Source organism: Corella eumyota, chromosome 2 (genome assembly GCF_963082875.1).
Source record: "Corella eumyota chromosome 2, kaCorEumy4.1, whole genome shotgun sequence".
In the NCBI taxonomy this organism is placed as follows: domain Eukaryota; kingdom Metazoa; phylum Chordata; class Ascidiacea; order Phlebobranchia; family Corellidae; genus Corella; species Corella eumyota.
In genome coordinates, this window is record NC_137491.1 from 12,665,982 (window position 1) to 12,686,074 (window position 20,093).

Sequence of the window (20,093 nt, forward strand, 5' to 3'; positions counted from 1 at the left end):
ATTTTTAAATATTTAGTTAGTAATAATTGTATTCTAATAAAGGAATGTAGAAAATTCACAGAATGGCAGGTTTATAATTTTAAAAATCTAAAAAATTGAAATGCATAAAGCCCTTGGACTTTTATTTTCGTGCATAGCTTAGATAAATTAAGGTAACAGACATATTAAATAATTAGGTTATTATTCGAATTAAGATAACCACACCAGAAAATCTGAACTCTGTTGCTTTAATAAACTTTTGTTTTTAGTTATCCTTATTCATATGACGACATACATATATAACAATGGCCCAAAGTTGTAGAGTAAAAAAATGATAACATCCAAAAAATATAGAAGTAGACGAACTACGCTACATTTAGCCTATTCGGTTATTTTTTAAATTAGTAGGTTATTCTCAAAGTAATAAGTATGAAAATGGTTGTTACTTGTTGAGTTTAATTTTTATTTAAACTAAATTGAAAGCATGTCGGACTTTGTAGTCGAGGTTGACCAAGAGAATGAGGAAACTCTAAACAGACAAATCGCGGATGCTAAGCATTCTAGCACAGTCAGCTTCGCTAAAGACATAGAAAAAACTCAAAGTACGTTTGTGCTTTCGCAGAACGAAAACCCGGATTCGTTTTGCAGTGAAACAATCTCGTGGTACAATCCTTTCTTGCGACAATTTCAAACAGCAGCGTGCATGTTGCTTACTGTTTGCATGTTTTTCACTGCCTACATGTTCTTTTTTAAAGCTGACCAGGCACTTTACAACGTTGGAGTTGTAGCTGATGTGTGTTATCTGTACGTTATTATTTTACGTTCGAGAACAGGTCACATGATTAACGGCGTAGAAGAGCGTAACCCACTTAAAGTAAGAGAAAACTATCAAAAAGGAATCCGATTTTATTTGGACGTTATTTCATCTCTACCAGTTGAAGAATTGCGTTGGATTTTTCCAGGAAGTGACGAAACGTTTTATGCTCTTGGAAGACAGAAACAGTACATAAGAATCCATTACATCCTGCTTTATCTTGGTAAATTATTAGTTTAAATGATTTATAAATCATTTACACATGTTTTAGTTAGATTTATGTTAATATTGTGTAGTGGCTTACAAGTGTTTTTCAGGCAATCGAGAAGAAGAACCTGGCTCCAGCACTTTACTGTATCGCTCTTTAAGATATGCCCTTCTTTCCAGTTTAACTGTCCATTTTCTGTGTTGTGGTTGGTATGGATTGGCTTGTGCTAGGGCTGATGAGTATGGATTTTCCCTTAAACTTTGTGGAGGAAACAGTTGGATTATGTTTTTACCACAAAGTATGTTAAAAAAGTAACCAATAACATACTACAAATTTGTATAAATTGTAAGATACAGCCTACATTTTAACCAAAAAAATTTTTAATCTACATTAAGGTCGTCTGTTTGTTTTTAGAATTTTTTTTAAACAATTTTTTGTTTTTAGATATTTTGGACAAAGTTTTAAGTGCTACTAATAATCCTGAAGAAGCAATGAACAGTGAAGTAAGTTTTTTGCATAACACATATATAACAAGTCTGTATTGGGCTTCTGCAACAGCAACATCTACTGGATACGGTGATATACATGCTTACACTATTGCTGAAAAAGCTTACTCAGTTGCCTCTATGATCGTTGGTAAGAACAAAACTTAGGTATAAAATGATTTTTTTTAAATAAATCATTGGATGATTTTAAATTTGTCACTAATTTATTTTTTGTATTTTTACTAAAATTATTATAAAAGGAATGATGATCTTGTATGGAATGACGATGGGTGGTATGACCTCTATGTTAACCAATATTGATGCAAGAAGATCCAGTTTTGTTCAAAGATATACTGCATTTAGAGATGAAGTGGTAAGATCATATTTAATTTAAGTTTTAAAAAGAATATTGATTTAAAAAAAAAAAAATTTTTAGGAGCGAATGGGCATCAGTGATAATGTGAAGGACTTGTGTCTCAGATATTTTGATTATCTTTGGCACAGATGGGAAGGTGAAGATGTACAGGCTAGTGGGGTTCTAACAATTCTACCTGAATCTTTGCAAGCTAGTTTTGCAGAGGCTACGTTTCAAAAATTAATTCATAAGGTAAAAAAATCTTAAAAATAGATAGACTTAGGGCAGCCTCTTCTGGATTTTTGTTTACTTTATGACACCTTTAAATTGAAATTTTTCAAGGTATAGCCTATATAACTAATTTTATTACTTACTAGTAATCTATTTTTTTTTTTAATTATAACGCAATACCATTGCACTGTTTTATTTTTTTGTAGGCTGATTTATTGGAGGCGACAAGGGATGAATTTTGTCGAAACTTGGCTCTTGTCTCGAAACCAATGGTCTACCTTGAAAACCAGTTTATTCAAAGATCTGGGGAGATTGCCAACAACATGTGTTACATTCAACATGGAATTGTTGAAGTAATGACAAAATTATTACAGTTTTATTGTTTTATAAATAATTTTACCTAAATTCTTAAAGCAGTCTCATATATAATCTCAGAGATCTAACAAAGACTAGTAGGCACTAAAAAGCTAGCATAAACCTTTTTGTATATAAAGAAAACAGTTGTTTTCTTATTGTTAGGTTTTGGACTCTGAGGAGCAAGAAGTGGTTGCTATGATGCATTCAGGAAAGTTATTTGGACAGATTCTTCTTGTGTTTGACTTACCTAGAATTAACTCCATTCGATGCAAAACTGACTGTGACATCTTCGTTTTAAACAAACATGACTTCAGAGTTATTCTTTCCGAATACCCAGAAGGTTTTTAGACATACAAAACAATAATAAGTAAAATACTGTTAGTATAGAAAAGTTTATTACAGGTTTATTGGTTTAAAACTCGGCATAAGTTAATACAGTTTACTGTGATATACTCACGGGTGCTTCTACATGTAAGCACTAAAATCAAAGATTTGATGTTGTATCATCAAGTATTCTAATCAATATATTCTATCGTTAGTTATATACTTTCACTTGGTCAATTTAAGAAAGGCCAGTATAACTAAAAAATAAAGTTAAAGCTACAGACAATCAGCCAAATATTACGAAAAACTGTGACATTGTTTCTGCAAAATTAAATTTTATTTTAATGTAGATTATTAATTAATAATTTTGTTATATTTTATAGCTGCAAGGTCATTTGTTGAAGCTGCTCAAGAAAAATGTGGACCAAATCGTCAATGGCCGATGGAGCCTCCTAAATATGAGGATTTCAACATCTTTATTGAGTAAAATTTACTTACGTTTTCTGGTTTATGTCTAAACACTTTAGACTTATTTTGTCATGTACATTTTTTGAACAAAATTAAAACCTATAATCTTGAATTATTTTTTTATATTTTGAAAAGTTGCAATGAATGTGGATATTTATTTCTGTTAAAATGACATCCTTTACCCTTATTTAAAAAATAGACTAAAATCGCAGTTTTATATTTTGAAAATATTTTTTTCATAGAAAAGCAAAAACTACGAAACGACGGAACAGTGTTGTCGTACCCCAGGAAGTCAAAAAAGAGGAAGTTACTGAACAAACTGGATTAACTACACGTAGAATGACAACAGTTTATTCAACTGAGTATGAGGGTGTTGATCTGTCTAGAATACAAATGCATAACACTAAACAGAGAGAAGAGCTAGAGAAAGTTATGAGCGAAGGTGGTAGGTTAAAAATTATAAATTTAGTTAAACTATGATTTTAATAAAATTTTGCCTTATGCCATTTTTTTGGTTAAAAAATTTAAAAAAATTTATATAAAATGTTCTATTTTTTTGAATTATTTATTTAATTTGAAATAGTTTTAAATAAATTGGAATTTTTTTAGCCCCTAAACCTTCTTTGGTTGACTTTTTGATCCGTGGGGAAACTAACAAAGTTGGAAAGAGATCCTCCACTAAGTTAAGTGATGGGACTGACGTGTATGTTGCAAATGCTAACCAGGAAGACCTTAAGGATGCTGTTGGTGTTAATGCCACTTTTACAGTAGGATTCTTAGGTTTTTGTTATAAATAATTTTTTTTTTAAATTACCAAAAATATATAAAGGCATAAGTAGAAGGTAAAACTCTCAGAGTACTACATAACTTTCTGGGTTTAATCCCCACTGCTTCCATGCTTTAGGGTCTTTAGATAAAACCAATTGTGAATAGGATTTTTGGCAATTGTAGTGAATAATATCAATAACTGCTAAGTGCTAATGTTTTTCTCGAGACAAGGTCGGGTTAATTAAATTACTTTATGTTCAAGCTGTAAAGTTAAACTTCTTGCATCAATAAAAAAATTTGGTTGTTTTTCTTGAATTATCATAAAAATAAATTGCCCTATTCCTTGTTTTTACAATTTTCATCTAATTATCAGGACCCTGATGAAACTACATTAAAAGACAGATTATTTCAAATGACCATCATCAATCCTAAACATAGGTTTTATGAGATATGGCAAAACGTTATCTTTGTTATTGGAATATTTTGTGGGATTTATACAACTTTTTTGGTTTTCTTTACAACTACACCTGGACAGGGTAAAAAATAATTTAAACCTAAATTAAGCTATCTTAAATAAGATATTGCCATTAAAAAATGTTGTAAATTTATCTTGCCTATTATTTATATTTGACTGAATGTTTCAACTCACAATAAAGTTACTTTAGAATAGTTTAGTATTTGCAAACAATATTTTTTTTCAGCTCATACTTACTCTGGTACTGAGGCAGCAGAATTAGATATTGCAACAATTGCAACTTATACCACTTGTGATTCTGCACTGAGTTCAACCTATGAGCAATGCCGAGATGCAGATTTTGGTACAACAGCTGATTGTATTATAAATGCTGGCGGTGTATACAGTCAAATGATAACACCAGGCCTAAATGATTCTTACACGTATGTCAGTTGACTTATTATACCCATCTTAATACAATACTGTTACTAGTTATATTTTTCCAGATTTTTGGAAAATGTTGAGTATATTTTTTTTTAGATTTCTTTGAACTTGTTGTGAGTAAATTATTTTTTTTTTAATAAATACAGGGTTACTGTCCCAGCATCCTATGATATTTCATTTGTTGGTTATAATCCTGCTTCTTGGGAAGGAGTAATTCACATTATACTGTCTTACTTTGTGATTGATCTGTTTCTTTATTTGAACATTTTCATAAATTTTAGGACAGAAGTTAATACTCCAAATGGTTTGTAAACGTTATGAAATTTTTTGAAACTTATTTAGATAGGTCATACAAATTGATCAATATGTTCAATTAACATAAATGCTTGCCATAAATAGAACTATAAAATTTTCTAAAAAAACAGATAGATTTTATTGGGTTTATTGACTATGCCATTGTATACTAGTAAGTCTTTAAATGAACATTTAATACATGTTTTAAAGCACAAAATATTGTCGCTTTACTGTATTATGGCAGCGTGGTTACTGTATTATTGCAGCATCCCACATCGAGGATAAAGATATATACAAAAAAAAATTATTTATTGAATATTTTTAATAATTGTGTATTAAAAATTTTAAATAAAATAACCTTAACAATGGGGATTCCCTAACCAACTTTAAATTTAGGATTCCTAACCAACTTTAAAGACATTGCCTCACACTACATGACCTGGGATAAGTTCTGGTTGGACTTGTTGGGAGTTTTTCCAATCGAAATAATTGCTCCTTTTATTGGATGTAGTCGCATTACTCCCCACCATGCCCTGATATTTCTTCGACTAAACAGAGTGCTTAACTTTCTTCGATTTGTGCCATCAACTTTTTCAAGATGGGAGTACAGCTTAAATGTTAAGATTGTTCAAGTCAGATGTTTCAAGTTTGTGATTTACATTTACACTTTCACACATATGTGTGCTGGGTTTTTCTACTGGTGGTCTTGCAGTTATGTGAAGCAAAGGTAGAAGTATACTTTTTTCTGTGTTTAATCATGCTTTTCTAAACAAGCATACTTTTAGTTACTGTAATTTATAAGCATGGTGTTTTGATCAATACATGCGGAGAGAATATGTGGGAGTATGCTCAATAATGTACAAAACTGACTGAAAATTGGGAAAGCTTATGTTACCAAATGTTTAAGCTGTAAAATCAACGTTTCAACATCGAGGATAAAGATTAACAAAAAATCTAATAAATTTACATCAATCTTGTTATTGATATTTATATTTTTAACAGCTCTGTTGACTTCATCTTGTACAAATGTCGGTTTGGATCATGGGCTTGGGTGTTTGATATTAGCTACACCACAAACAGAGCTCAGGATTATATTAAGACAATGTATTGGGCTTCAACAACACTTACGAGTACTGGGTAAGAAGTTAAGGACTATCTAGTAGAAAACTATTTTTAAAATGACGTTACTATTTTAAATTTAAAAGTAAGTTTTTTTGATATATCCAATTTTTTTTTAACATTTATTTTTGTAATATCTTTATAAAAAATTCTTTGAAATTTAATTAAATTTGAAATTTTTTTGTTATTAAAATACAAGCAAATGATTTTTAACCTAAACAAACAGTAATAACCTAAAAAATTATAATAAAAAATGGTCCCTTTAAACTATTTTTAACAAATAAGCTAAATTGTACAATATTATTTTCTTAACTTAGGTATGGTGATATATCAGCCAGCACCACAACAGGAAGATTATTTGCTTTGATAACAATGATAATAGGGACTCTTTTATATGGCTGGCTTATTGCTGTAATTGCCTCCACTGTGTCAAACAGTGATGCTGCTACCGTTCAATACCATAACTCTATGCTTGCTACCAAAAAATATTTGTCAGTTCATATGGTAAGATTTGTTGTTAGGTGTCATCAAATAAGAGTTTTAAATTTTTAATTAATAAAATATCTTTGTTTAACCTTCTGATTGTCTGTATATTTTATTTAATGATTAAACCTTAGACTATTTTGGCAGCTTAAGTATTATTTATAATTTTTTAAATATCTTTATCTCCGATGTGGGAAGGTCGACTGCCTGACCTAAAAACTTAAAGTAACATCAATAACATTTGCCCAGTCTCGAGTTGCCTTTGGCAGTTTGGGAAATTTTTTAGATTGTAATTGCTCGATAATTGAACTGCTGATTAAATATTGGCTTAGCAGGAATTCATATTGTTTATAGCGCCTTACTTAAGGGCGCTACAGCATGAGAGCAGTCACAATGGGGCAGTGGGCATTGAAACCATGCTGATATATGGTGAAGCAAGTGTTCTTACCAATTCACCATGATGCCTGGTTATTCTTATCGGCATCCAAATATATTGCAATTTTTTTTTTATTATTTTAAAAATAAATATTAGGTCCCAAAGCCCTTAATTAAACGAGTGATGAATGTGCGTCAGATAGAATGGGAAAGATACCAAGGTACTGCCATACCTGGTGTAAGGACTATAGGACGAGAATTAACAGCCCAACTTCATAGTGTTCTACTTTACGAAGCAGTAAACAAGTTTGTAGATGGAATGCCATTTTTTACTGGCATTGAGCCTTCGTTCATTGCGATGTTGTGCAATCACGCTATGATGTTTCATTATGCTGAGGGTGACATCATCATTTATGAGGTAATCTTATGTCATTCATATTGTATATGTTTTATTATGATATTTTCGGTTTTGTTTTGATTTGAAATTACAAAAAAGATAATTTTAAGTTTATTTCGTTAGATAATTACATACATACTACTTGATAAGGTTAACGTCGTTTAGTCTAAAATCTTTTACCAATTGGCATTTGACTAAAAATTATTTGCCCCTTTTTTAGTTTCTAAAAAAACCTAAAGGTTGGTAAAGTGTTGCTTTCAGAATTTCGGTTAAGGTAAAATGTTCTAATGATAATAAGGATGGAGATACTTAATATACATGTTGCAGATATTGCAAGAAATAGTATGTTTCGGTACAAAATCTTTTGTTTAGTGATGACTTACTTTTTAGGGAGATTTATCCAGAAACTTGTACATCATTAAACAAGGTCATTGTGATGTTGTTACTCCAGATCTCATTGAAATTGTCGACCATCTTGCTCCTGGAGATTATTTTGGTGAAACTGAGGTAATTTAATTTATTACCATAACCAAGATTTCAACAAAAAGAGTTCTTGATAAGCTTAGTGGTTTTAGTGTAACTATTGAAGTTCAACCTTTTCATCCTTAAAAGATTTTTAAGATGCATTTATAAATATTGGTTTTGATTAATAAACTTAATATGGTTTCTTAATACTTATTATATTTAATAGTGCATGTAGTTTAATGTTCTTAATTTTAGAGCTTGTTAAAGAGATGGTTCCGTCGCAGAGTTTCTTTTTTAATTATGTTGGAATTTTTCCAACTTGCACAAGGATACGATTATTTTAAAAATTGGTCAAGTAGTTTTTGAGATATCGTAATTTGAAGGTAAATATTGTAAATAGGGAAAATCCCTACGCTCGCGAGTCACGTGACGCACGACGTCATCGTCGTAAGTCATTTGCTGGCAGACATAGGAAAATAACCTTATTTTACCCTCTCTGAGCCGTTTGTTGTACTTTTTTAAAAATTTTTTTGCAAAAAAACAAACTTAGCATGAAAAGCAAAATTTATCCATATTATATAGGACAGTTGTTACTTGTTAAGTATTTTTAATTGGGTAGGCCGTGTTTAAAAATTTTTAACAAATTATGGCTATACTCTGAATTTTGAAAATTTACCACCCAAAAACGCTTACAAACTCTTGCAAGAAAAAGACGGGTCAACTAAGTCTTATTAAAGCAAAGTTTACCGTTAACACAGTCTTAGTTTTGTTTAAAATAAAAATCACTTCATTGTTGTTAACTAATATATTGTCAAATTGTTCAAATTAGCGTATATAGCCTATATAGACGAAATATACTTTTATTTTGGTTATACTATAACAATTATTTTAGTTATATTTTTACAAGTGTAAAGCCCAAACTAAAGTTAATAAAGGCAGCAAACACTAATATTTGTTGCCAGGGGTACAAGTACTTACGTATATGGTACGTTATATTAAAAATTGTTTGGAGTTATTAATTAAAAAAATACATAAAAGATGTTAACCAGAATATTTAGTTTATAGTTTATTGATGTATATTATACTTTATGTGTCTTAACCAATGTGACGTTTAGTGATTAGAGCTATTTTTATATGATACCCAACAAAATTGTCGGATTTGTTAAGTTTTAAGCAAAACTAACTGTTCTAACAGTAACTTTTCTTTAGTAACACTCAGTTGACCTGTCTGTTTCTTGTAAGTGTTGTCAGCCAATGTTGGCCGTTTCTGGCTTGTAAATTTTTAAAATTAACAACATAACCTTAATTTGTTGGAATTCTTCAAATACAGCCTACCTAATTAAAAATACTTTGCTAAATATTGCTTTTTATGTTAAGTTTGTTTTCTGCAAAAAGAATTAAAAAAAAAGTACAACAAACGGCTCAGAGAGGACAAAATAAAGTCATTTTCCTATGTCTGCCAGCATATGATCTAAGGACGATTACGTCGTGCGTCACATGACTCGCAAGCGTTGGGACTTTCCCTATTTACAATATTTACCTTCAAATCCTGATATCTCAAAAACTACTTGACCAATTTTTAAAATAATGGTATTCTCGTGCAAGTTGGAAAAATTCCAACATAATTAAAAAAGAAACTCTACGACCGAACCATCTCTTTAAGTCTTTTTTTTCAAAATAATAAAAAAAAGTCTAAAAAATCTTACTTTTAAACCTAGACATTCATTGTGTTTTAAATTTAGAAACAGATTTTACTTTGTTACTTATTTAGGTTTACTAGACCAATACCCCAAAATATTACCCATGTTTTTTATTATTTTTTAACACACTTTAAAACAAAACAGACCAAAATTTTACAGATTTAGTTTTTATCTAGTTTAATGGTAAATTTATTTATTTTTAGATTTTGTTTCGATGTGGATCACCAAGAACTGTAGTAGCTGACACAGCATGTGAGGTTGTTGTGTTAAAACGAGATCATATTGATGAGGTATTAACATCTTTTCCAGTACTAGAATCCCAAATGAAGATTATTGCTGGGGATGACAAATATAAAGAACAAATACTAAATGCTATCAAACACAGAAACGAAAATTCAAGAACTGGGTTTGTAGGCCCCTCTTTTAATGTTTCAGTTACAATTTGTGTAATAAAACTTATATTACACATTGCTAAATAATTAATTTTTTTTTAATGAAAATGTTTTGCCACATTCTTTTTAACCATGAAATTTAACTTGCAAAGCAAGTTATAAAACACATGGCTGTACTATATAAGGTCTTGCCTCCACGCAGTAGTGTTTGGTGCTATAATCGGTATAAACCTTTGCTGAGGTTAAAAATGTCACCAGATCATTTATTGGGTGAATATAATTAATATTATTGAAAACTAGCAAAAGAAACGCAAGGCTGGGTCAGGGTAACAAATGTTGTAGCTCGTGATATAAGTCTTTTCACATTAAGGTTAAATAAATACAAAAAAAAAAAAATTATTTTAGTGTTACGATGACTAGTCGATACAAAATGACAGAAATTGAAGGAGGGTCAAAATTATATGCTGGTCGTGTAAAAGCCAAACCAGCTCTTCGACATTTGACAAAACAAGACAAAGAGTTATCTGTTGTTACAAACCCAGTACTTCATTTTATGACCAAGCTCTTGCTTCCTTTTACATTTGATCCTTGGAGTAAACCTTATAAGCTGTATGAGGGTGTTAGAATTGGATTCGTTTTGGCCACTTTGTTTATTGTTCCTTTACAGGTGATTATTGTAACAAATTATGTTTTAATGACATTTTAAATCAGTCAACTTTTACATTTTTTTAAACATTTTGTTGATTAACGAAATGAAAAAAACTAATCTTGATTTGCTTGTTCCATTAAACATTTTTTATTAGTAAAACATTAAACATTTTAGTAAAACATTAAACACTTAATCTGATCTTGATTTGCTTGTTCCATTAAACATTTTTTATAAGTAAAACATTAAACATTTTTTACTATGCTTTTTTGATCTAAAAATTGGATGATATAGGAAATGATGTTACAATGAATTTAACTTTTTTAATAAATTAAATGTTATTTTAGTTTGCCATGCTTCCTTGCAATACTGGTTTACTAGTATTTCAATACCTTTTTGATTTTTCTTGTCTTGTCGACCAATTTATTAAAGCACATACAAGCTATTATGATAGCAGAGGTGTAGCTGTGACACACTCTATACAGACGGCAAAGCATTATTTCCACACCAGTTTTGCTGTTGATTTACTATCATGGTTTCCAATAGAGTTATTCGTGTATGGAATTTTAAGCGAACCAGTTATGAGCGAACAGCAATGGAGATTTGTTGCTTTGTTTCGACTTATGCGCATGTTACAACTTTCAAAGGTGGGTCTTAAACTTTTTTTAATGGGTTGTTTATTTAAGTTTTGTGAACTAAAAATGGATTTTCGTGTTATCACCAATGCTATTGTGTTATCTACTACTCAATTTTTTTTTTCACGATTTGTATTGTGATTTAGGTGTTGAGCTTCATGTCTTACTGGTTATCAGACATTCGTGCTTCACGTAGATGGCTAAAACATTTAAGTAGTGTGTTGTATGCTATAATTATTCATCACTGGTTTGCTTGTTTGGTGTTTTTCTCTGCTTCTCCACCTGAAGTTAGCAATGTAAGTATTTTATTTTTTGGTTATTTATCTTTAATGTTTGGTAGAATGGCAACTTTACTGCTTGAGCGAAGGTAAACTTTTGTAACTTTACCTCAGTCTTAAAATTTTGGATGTTTCTGAACTGATATGTTGCCTAACCATTAGCCTGCTGATTGATTTGTTGGTGGGAATTAAACCTGTGACTTTATGTTGTTCAGTGCTATTAAGTTTCATGCTACATCTTTGGATAAGGTGTTGTATCTTTTACTCACACGACATCAATAATTATGGTTAAACAGATTTAAGTCCTGTATGGTAATGAGGATTGCTATATAGAAAATTTAAAAAACAATTTTTATCTTGTATCCTGTTTGGTAAACATAGTTTTTTTAGAACAATCTTATGTATGAAACAATGCCTGAGATGGTCATGTTTAATGCAACTGGTTTTCCAACTTACATTCACAACTCTTCGTGGATTGGAAACTTGGGAGCAAATTCCGTCTTTCCAGCTCTCGATGTTTTACAGTCAGTTACTGATCAATATATTGTCAGCTTGTACTGGGCCACAGCAACACTTGTGTGTGTTGGTTATGGTGACATCAGTGCCAGAATGCAGACTGAGATGTTCTTTGCCATTGTTGTCATGATTTCTGGCACCGTGTATTACTCATATATTCTCGGGGACATTGCTGCTAGTATTCAGACTGATGACATGCGACGTGGACATTACAAAGGAAGGCTTTCCGATATTCTAAAGTTTTTCAGGATTTATGATGTTACAAGAAAAACACAAAAACAGGTATTTGTTGTTACATGTTATTAATGATAGATATTGCTAAATTTATTAGTTTAACGCAGTTTAAGTATAAAGTTTATGTATTTTTCTAGCACATTGTTAAGGTGTAAAAATAATCTAATCTGACATATTAATGGCACTTTGGGTCAAGTTTTTAACAGTCAATGTGGTTAACAATTTAATTTATGTTGATATTAAGTTGTTAGGTAATATGCTTAAGGTTAAATTTTAATTATTGTTCATAAAAACTGGCATAGAATTAAAAATAAGTTTGATTTTTAACAGGTAATGACTTATTATTGTTACCTATGGGACCGAACTCAAGGCGTTGCTCCGGACTACTTGCTTATTGGACTTCCACCTTCAATTCGAACAAGTGTATGTCAGAGTATGTACGATCCCATGATCAGAGAAGCTTTTGGAAAGGAAGGTGACGTTGATAAAGAGACTCAAGGATTTTTCAGACTTTTGTCAACTCATATTCAACCATCACTGTACCTTAAAGAAAGTATTATTTGCAGGTCATATATGATAATTTTTATACAAAGTTATTTTAACCTTACTTATTTTTCTTTACAACATGAGGTCCAACATTCGTTTACCACCGCTTTCGTGTGTAGCATCTTTGAGTAAAGCACTGTATAAAGAACAAACTTATGTTAGGCCTAAAACACATTAAATATCAGTTTACACAATTAACAAAAGCTTAAGGTTACTCAAGACTGGGCCAGGGCAACAAATAGTAAAATATATTTAGGTTGTCAAGTCGACCTTCCTACATCAAGGATGATATTGTACAAAATTATTTTAAAATTTTAATTGATTGTTGTCACAGACGAGGTGATATTGGTGACGAAATGTTTTTCATACAAAGAGGAAATGTGGCCATCATGGAGGAAGATGATGAAACAGTCGCCACTGTTTTGGGACCTGGACAACATTTTGGAGAGGTGATTATTCACTAAAATTGTTTTTTGTGGTAATATTTTAGGGAAAGGCCGACTTAACAGCTTGAACATTGGATACTGTTTATGTTTCCCAACTAGGTTTAAGTTGACTTTAACAGTTTTAAATATAGTTTGCTAATCTTATATTTATAGCACATTGTTTGAGGCCACTCTGTATAAAACATCATGTTATTGGAAACAGCATATTTAATTTTTAATATTTTATTTGAATATATTAAAATATCAGTGCAAAGTTTTTTATACACTTGTACAAATTTATTTAGCAGCCAGTGAAAGTAAAATTTATTAATAAATCTAGGTTGCACTACTGTTAGCCACAGCAAGAAGTCGAACCATCAAGGCTTTAACAAATTGTGACTTAAATGTTTTAAACAAGAAAGATTTGGATGACATTTTGAAAATCTTTCCAAGGTTTAGAGAGAGTCTTACAAATATTGCCAAGGTAGAAATTATATAAAATTATATCACAAAGCACTTTACCCAACAAAATTAGATTAAAAATATATTTAAAAAAAAATTATTAAAATTATTGCAGGCAGAAGAAAATTTTGCTAAAAAAACTGAATTAATAAAAAGTGTTTTTGTTTAACTTGAGGTCTTGGTTAAAAAAATAATAGCATAATATTAGTTATTTATTGTGTTTATTAAAAACGAACAAATATTTATATTAGGATCGAAATGTAAAAGGGACTCGTTCATTAACTTACACTCAAACACCCAGTCAGGCTGCTTTGGACTCCGGAAATCTTTACTCACAAGATGGTAAAAGAAGAGATGGAATGGATAAATTCTTAACTAAAAGGGTAGGAAATTATTAACGAAAAAACATAAAACGAGGGTCAATACTTTTATCATACAACTTTGTTTTGAACTTTCTGATTTTTTATTTGCATAGTAACACACATTGTAGACAGTTTGTCATAATATGATAAGTGTTAATTGATAATAATACTTTATTGGTTTAGAGTTGCAAAGATATTGTATTTGTTTATAAAGCCTAAATTAGGGGCGCAAGGACATTGAAGAATTGGGGATCGAACCTATAAACCCATTTAACCGGCAGCGTGGTGTAGTGGTAAGAACACTTGCTACACCACACATGAGGTCGTGGGTTTAATCCCCACTGATCTCATGCTGTAGTGCCCTTGAGTAAGGTGCTATAAACGGTATGAACTCCTGCTGAGCCAGCAATTAATCAGCAGCATAATTAACGGGCAATTATAATCTATAATATCCCAAACTGCCACAGGCAACTCGAGACTGGGTCGGAGTAACTAATGTTACTCTATGTTTATGTCGCGCATTCGACTTTCCCACATCGAGGATAAAGATATATACAAAAAAAAATGTTGTAATGCAAAGTGTATTGACCATTACACCTTGTTGTATAATAGTTTATTAAATTTTCATATATACCTTGTGTATATTACCTTACCTACCTTGTGTATATTACCTTAATATTTTATTATATTACTTAAACTTTAGATAGTGGACTGCGATTCTTTGTTCAGTTACTTCTGGAATCATATGACAGTTTTGCTCGCATTCTTTTCTGGTTGTGCGGCTATTTATCAAGTCTGTTTTTTTAACCACAACTCCACCTTGTATATGGTTGGCTATTTTATGGATGCATGGTAGGTAGTCTTTTTTTTGAAGTTTTAACCAAGTTAAAAACTTGAATCAAGATTTAAATAAATTATTTCGGTTTTTATGTTGAATTTAGATATTTTGTTTTGTTGGCAGTGTAAAAAAAAATATTAAGAATAATATTAATTTTTTATGGTGGCTTATTTTAGATAAAAAAAAATTGACAGCAATATTTTTTTAAATGTTTATGTAATTACTTTTTTAGTTTTTTTTTCCGGTTGTTACTGTATCATGTTTGTAACTTTGATTGTGTCTATAGAATAATTAATTATTACTATAAGAACTGACTCTACAGTTAACAAATACTGCCATATTTTCAAACCAGGTTTGAGTTACTATCGGCAGTTTACATATTATAGATCATATTGCCACCTTATTAACATGCCAAATAGTTTTTAGCTCACTAAAAGTTTTTTCTATTTGAAGCACCATACTTTGAGGTGCTTTTACATGAAGGTAGCTAGAATGGCGACATGGTATTCAGAACACTTGCTACACTAGTATTCAGAACACTTGCTACACTACTTCATTGAGGTGTTATAAACGGTGTGAACTCCTGCTGAGCCAACACTTAATCAGCAGCGTAATTATTGGGCAATTATATTTCCCAAACTGCCAGAAGAAACTCGAGACTGTGTTGGGGTAACTGATGTTACTTTATGTTTGAGTCGAGAAGTTAACCTTACCACATTGAGAATAAAAATTTATTAAAAACGAGAATCAAACTAATGTTTTTATACTGTAAAGCAAAGTAATTTAATCACCAAACAATGCTGCTGGTGTTTCTTCATATTTTACTTATTGTTTAGGTTTGTATTTGACATGGTTATGTGCTTTCACACAACATACTTAGATCAGTTCAGCACCAATATTGATGACCAAAAGAAAATCCAAGTCCGCTATGGCAAAACCTTGACTCTGTTTTGTTTGGATGCAATATCCAATGCCCCATTGGATTTTGTGGCTCATATTGTACCTGGTAACACTGCAATGAAACTTACTATACTTTCCTATGCCAGGCTTAACAGGGTGTTAAGGTTCTACAGACTAGTGTCTATATTCAAAGCTTGGGAAAAGGATATTAGTAAAGAGTAAGTTGTTTTCAATTTTTTGTTACCTTTTGTTAAAGTTGAAAATAAGGTTATTTTATTTTACTTTTATAACACATTAGTTTACGTATTATTTTTTTTAAATTATGTTATTTTTAAATTCTAACTTTCATTAAATTTTCTTTGTTATCATACTTTTCCTTTAACTTTAATATTTTTAGTATTCTGACATACCGGATGTACAAGTTTCTTTTGTTTGTTTGTTTCACAACCAACACAGTTGGTAGTATCTGGTATGTTTTAGCTTGTCCTTACAGTCGATGTCAACAACTAACATGGTCTACAGCTTCAGTTGCAGGTAAGTTCAACCTCAACTTTAAAAAAAATTAAAGTAGGAACTTTTAAGTATACCTTAACATTTTTGTGTTAAAATTTTAATTTGTGTGTTATTTATGGCTAATAGCCTAAACTTGGCAGTTTGGTATAGTGGTCAGACCACTTGTCTTTACTGCATAAGGTCTTGGGTTCAATCCTGACTGCTGTTATTCTGTAGCGCCCATGGGTAATGTGCCATAAACGGTATAAACTCCTGCCAAACCATCTATTAATCAGCGGCATTATGCAAAGCCTAAAGCCAATGAGCAGGTTAATCTATTAAGAAATCTGCTAAATGGTATCCCAAACTACCAAAAGGCAAATCGAGACTGGGTTGGGGTAGCTGATGACTTTAGGGTAACACTGGTTCCCCCTACCTAGTCTCAAGTTGTCTTTGGCATTTTGAGATATTATTGAGCAGATTACATTTTTTGTTTCTAGACTACGTTAACAAACGTGTTTATGGCTATCAACTATTACCCTGGGTTGATTGTCTTTACTGGACAGTGGCTACCATGACATCAACTGGTTATGGTGATATTAAGCCAGAAAACCAGTTTGAAATGGTTTATGCTTGTTTGGCTATGGTACTTGGTAAAATTATTATCGGTTATTGTCTGGGAATGGTGGCAGCTACACTTGCTAATGATGAAAGTTTAAGAGTTTGGTACGAACAAGGAGTAATTGTAAGTTAACTAAAAGTTTTGTTTATTTGATAGTTTTTAACTGTCTACTTATGTAAAAGTTATTTTGAATTTTAACGTTGCTTAAAAATAGTAATCGACTTTTTGCATACTGGTTTATTAAAGAGAAAAATTACCAAATATGTATATGAAAACTTTTTTGTAATTGTAAAGGCTGTGCGACGCTACATGACAGATTTAAAGTTTAAGAAAGAGTTATTCGACCACGTGATCCAGTATTACGATTATATGTGGATGAAAAATCAGGGAGTTAATGTCATGAATTTATTCCCAGATCTCTCATTTAGGTTAGTTTATTTAAGTTAGTAAAATTTTTATATAATCATTAATATATTTTAATTATCAGGTCAGATAGATAAAAGTAAGACCTCAGGTGTGGTTTATTTTTTACAGTAGAAAAGTAACAGTTAACTTCACAAATTTTGCTAGGAAAAAGTTCTAATTATTTATTTAAAAACACCAGCAAAAAAGTTTTAAAGCAAAGGTAGTTAAACATAAGCTTAGTTAGAGTCATGTAAGTTATATAGACAGTTTCTATTTTGATTACCAAGTTCCCAGTTGTTTATAATACATCGACACTGTTTGTAGTCTACGAGCAGACATTTACGACCAAATATGTCGCGAAATGATCAACAATTTGGAGTTGTTTAAAGATTGCCCTGAAAGTTTTCTTAGGCATATTTGTATGGAGATGCAACCTACTGCATACATGCCTGGTGACTATATCTGCATGCAGGTTTGTTTCACTTTTACTTTTTTTGTTTTTGGGTAATGTTATAGTTTTTTTTTAAACTAATACCTGATATTTTATATATTAATAACAGGGTGACATTCGAAGTGAAATGTACGTTATACATTCGGGCATAGCAGAAGCAAGCAAACGTCAGGACAATGGAGAAATAGTTCCACTGAGGTTGGTGGTCGCCGGTGACGATTTTCTATGTGAAAGCGTTTTATGCAAGGTATGTTGATTCATAATACTTGGGTTCACTATATTTGATCCTTGGTTTGGTTATTATTTTTTTAATGCTTGGTGACCATTAAGTAAGGCGCTACTAACTTATTTAACTGGTATTAACTTCTATCAATCCTAAACCAATCGGCAAATTGATTAGCTTTAAAACCTTAATGTAGATAAAAATATTAATTTTAACTAGAGACTGAGTCGGAATATAGATTTATTTAAAGGGTTTCGCATAACCAGCGAAAAAACAAAAAATTAAACAACTCAAAAGATATATAAATTACTAGTGCTACAATTTAATTAAAACTAAGTCTAATTAGGTTAAAATTTGTAGTTTATCTAACTCGTAATTTATATTTTTAAGGTAAAACGTCCTTGTTCGCTTAGAGCTCGTACATATGTTGATGTATTTAGCATGACCCTTGAACGCTTAAAAGCAGTTCTTTGTTATTATCCCGATGTTAGACCTATTATACTTGCTAATGCCAGGAGTCTTTTTCCGGAGCTAAAGCTCTGACGCTCATGTTAATTTGTAGCAAATTATCTATTTTTGTGTAAATAAAAAAAGATATTTAAGCTGTAAAAATAGTTAACATTTTTCGTAGTTCTTCAATATATTTTAATTCCTTTTTTGTTTTAAAAATTAATATCTGCTTTTTATTGTAAATTTGAAGCATATGTTATGTTTCGGTTAAATAAACACGTCATTTTTAATTCTAATTTGAAATACAGATTACATGCGTTTTATAAAGGAAATTTTAAAGTAGTACATTAGTTAAATCACAAACGGTTAAATGAATCTTGGTGCGATCTACAACTCTATGCCGCATGGGTGCGCTAAAGTGTATAATCTTTGTTCTTAGTCACCTTGGACGGGGGGTCTATTCAAGTACTGTTATTTATATAACTTTTCGAAAAGAATGATGCCATAGTTTCCTTATTTAGATCTGACAGAAATAATCAACTATGCGATAATGTACTAGTTTGTTAAAATGTAGCCTACACTGCTGAATTACAGATGTTTGATACAACCAGCTGGTTATTCACATTGATCAATGGGCCAGTTGTTGTCTACAACCTTACAAATCACTGGTATTAACATGTTGTCGATTGTCCTTTAATTTAAAAAAGCAGAATACGTAAATTAGCCTTAAAGATGAAATGACAGGATACATTGTTCTTGGGGATGAAAAAAAAGTCAAATTTTGTACACTATATACGTTAGTAATCGCCCATATTACCCAAAATCATTTGACCATATGAACATTTTTACGAAAATCTAATCTTCGTAAACGACATTTTACCAAAATTGAGGTCAACTTTTTGTTATAAAATATTTCTGGGTGGACACGAGTTAATAAAAATGTCCTGTAAGTATATTGTTTTTTTTTCAAATGTCTATAAGGTAAAATAGTTTTTGGCCATAAGACAGTCTTCCATAGCAGATTGTAGCGCTATAGCTAAATTTACAGACTTTTAACGAATCTGTAATAATCTTATGGAAACCAATTTTCTTCGTAATACATAACGAGATCATATTTAAAGGGCATTTATACAATACTATGATTCGTAAGCAACGAAAAGAATTATTGGCCACACTTAAATGTCAGTGCACAAACGGTATTCCAAATTAACCGACTTATTCTTAAAGTGAAGTTTTCTGCTTAAGTATTTGTAACGGTTGGTAAACTAAGCAACGTTGTACTATAAGTGTCACCACAGTTATTTTGCGCATCACTACCTTCTAACAACTTCATTCCGACGACGATCAAAATATTTGCATGTATTTGTATACAAATTTAAGACCTCCTCGCGGCAAAGGGTTAACTACGTTCTGTTTTAAATCATTTAACCAAATGGATTAAACTACATTATATGACCAAGTCTAATCGTTTTTAACCCTTCAACATTATTTGTAGC

The 20,093-nt window shown here is 31.0% G+C and overlaps 1 protein-coding gene across 1 annotated transcript; it reads left to right on the plus strand.

Annotated features, from left to right (window-relative positions):
• The first annotated feature begins 463 nt into the window (after positions 1 to 463).
• Positions 464 to 18,690, plus strand: LOC145743701 (uncharacterized). Its single transcript, XM_082561733.1, has 35 exons — positions 464 to 1,016; positions 1,111 to 1,299; positions 1,446 to 1,637; positions 1,747 to 1,859; positions 1,923 to 2,093; positions 2,279 to 2,425; positions 2,592 to 2,769; positions 3,137 to 3,236; positions 3,464 to 3,666; positions 3,831 to 3,988; positions 4,363 to 4,525; positions 4,691 to 4,886; positions 5,034 to 5,191; positions 5,578 to 5,908; positions 6,184 to 6,318; positions 6,618 to 6,804; positions 7,316 to 7,576; positions 7,946 to 8,062; positions 9,924 to 10,126; positions 10,518 to 10,779; positions 11,106 to 11,405; positions 11,540 to 11,689; positions 12,062 to 12,469; positions 12,752 to 12,987; positions 13,302 to 13,416; positions 13,733 to 13,876; positions 14,106 to 14,237; positions 14,920 to 15,068; positions 15,891 to 16,172; positions 16,352 to 16,488; positions 16,947 to 17,191; positions 17,363 to 17,496; positions 17,798 to 17,945; positions 18,034 to 18,171; positions 18,538 to 18,690. The coding sequence occupies exons 1-35, from the start codon at positions 464 to 466 to the stop codon at positions 18,688 to 18,690; spliced, it is 6,888 nt and encodes a 2,295-aa protein (XP_082417859.1).
• Positions 18,691 to 20,093: the final 1,403 nt, after the last annotated feature.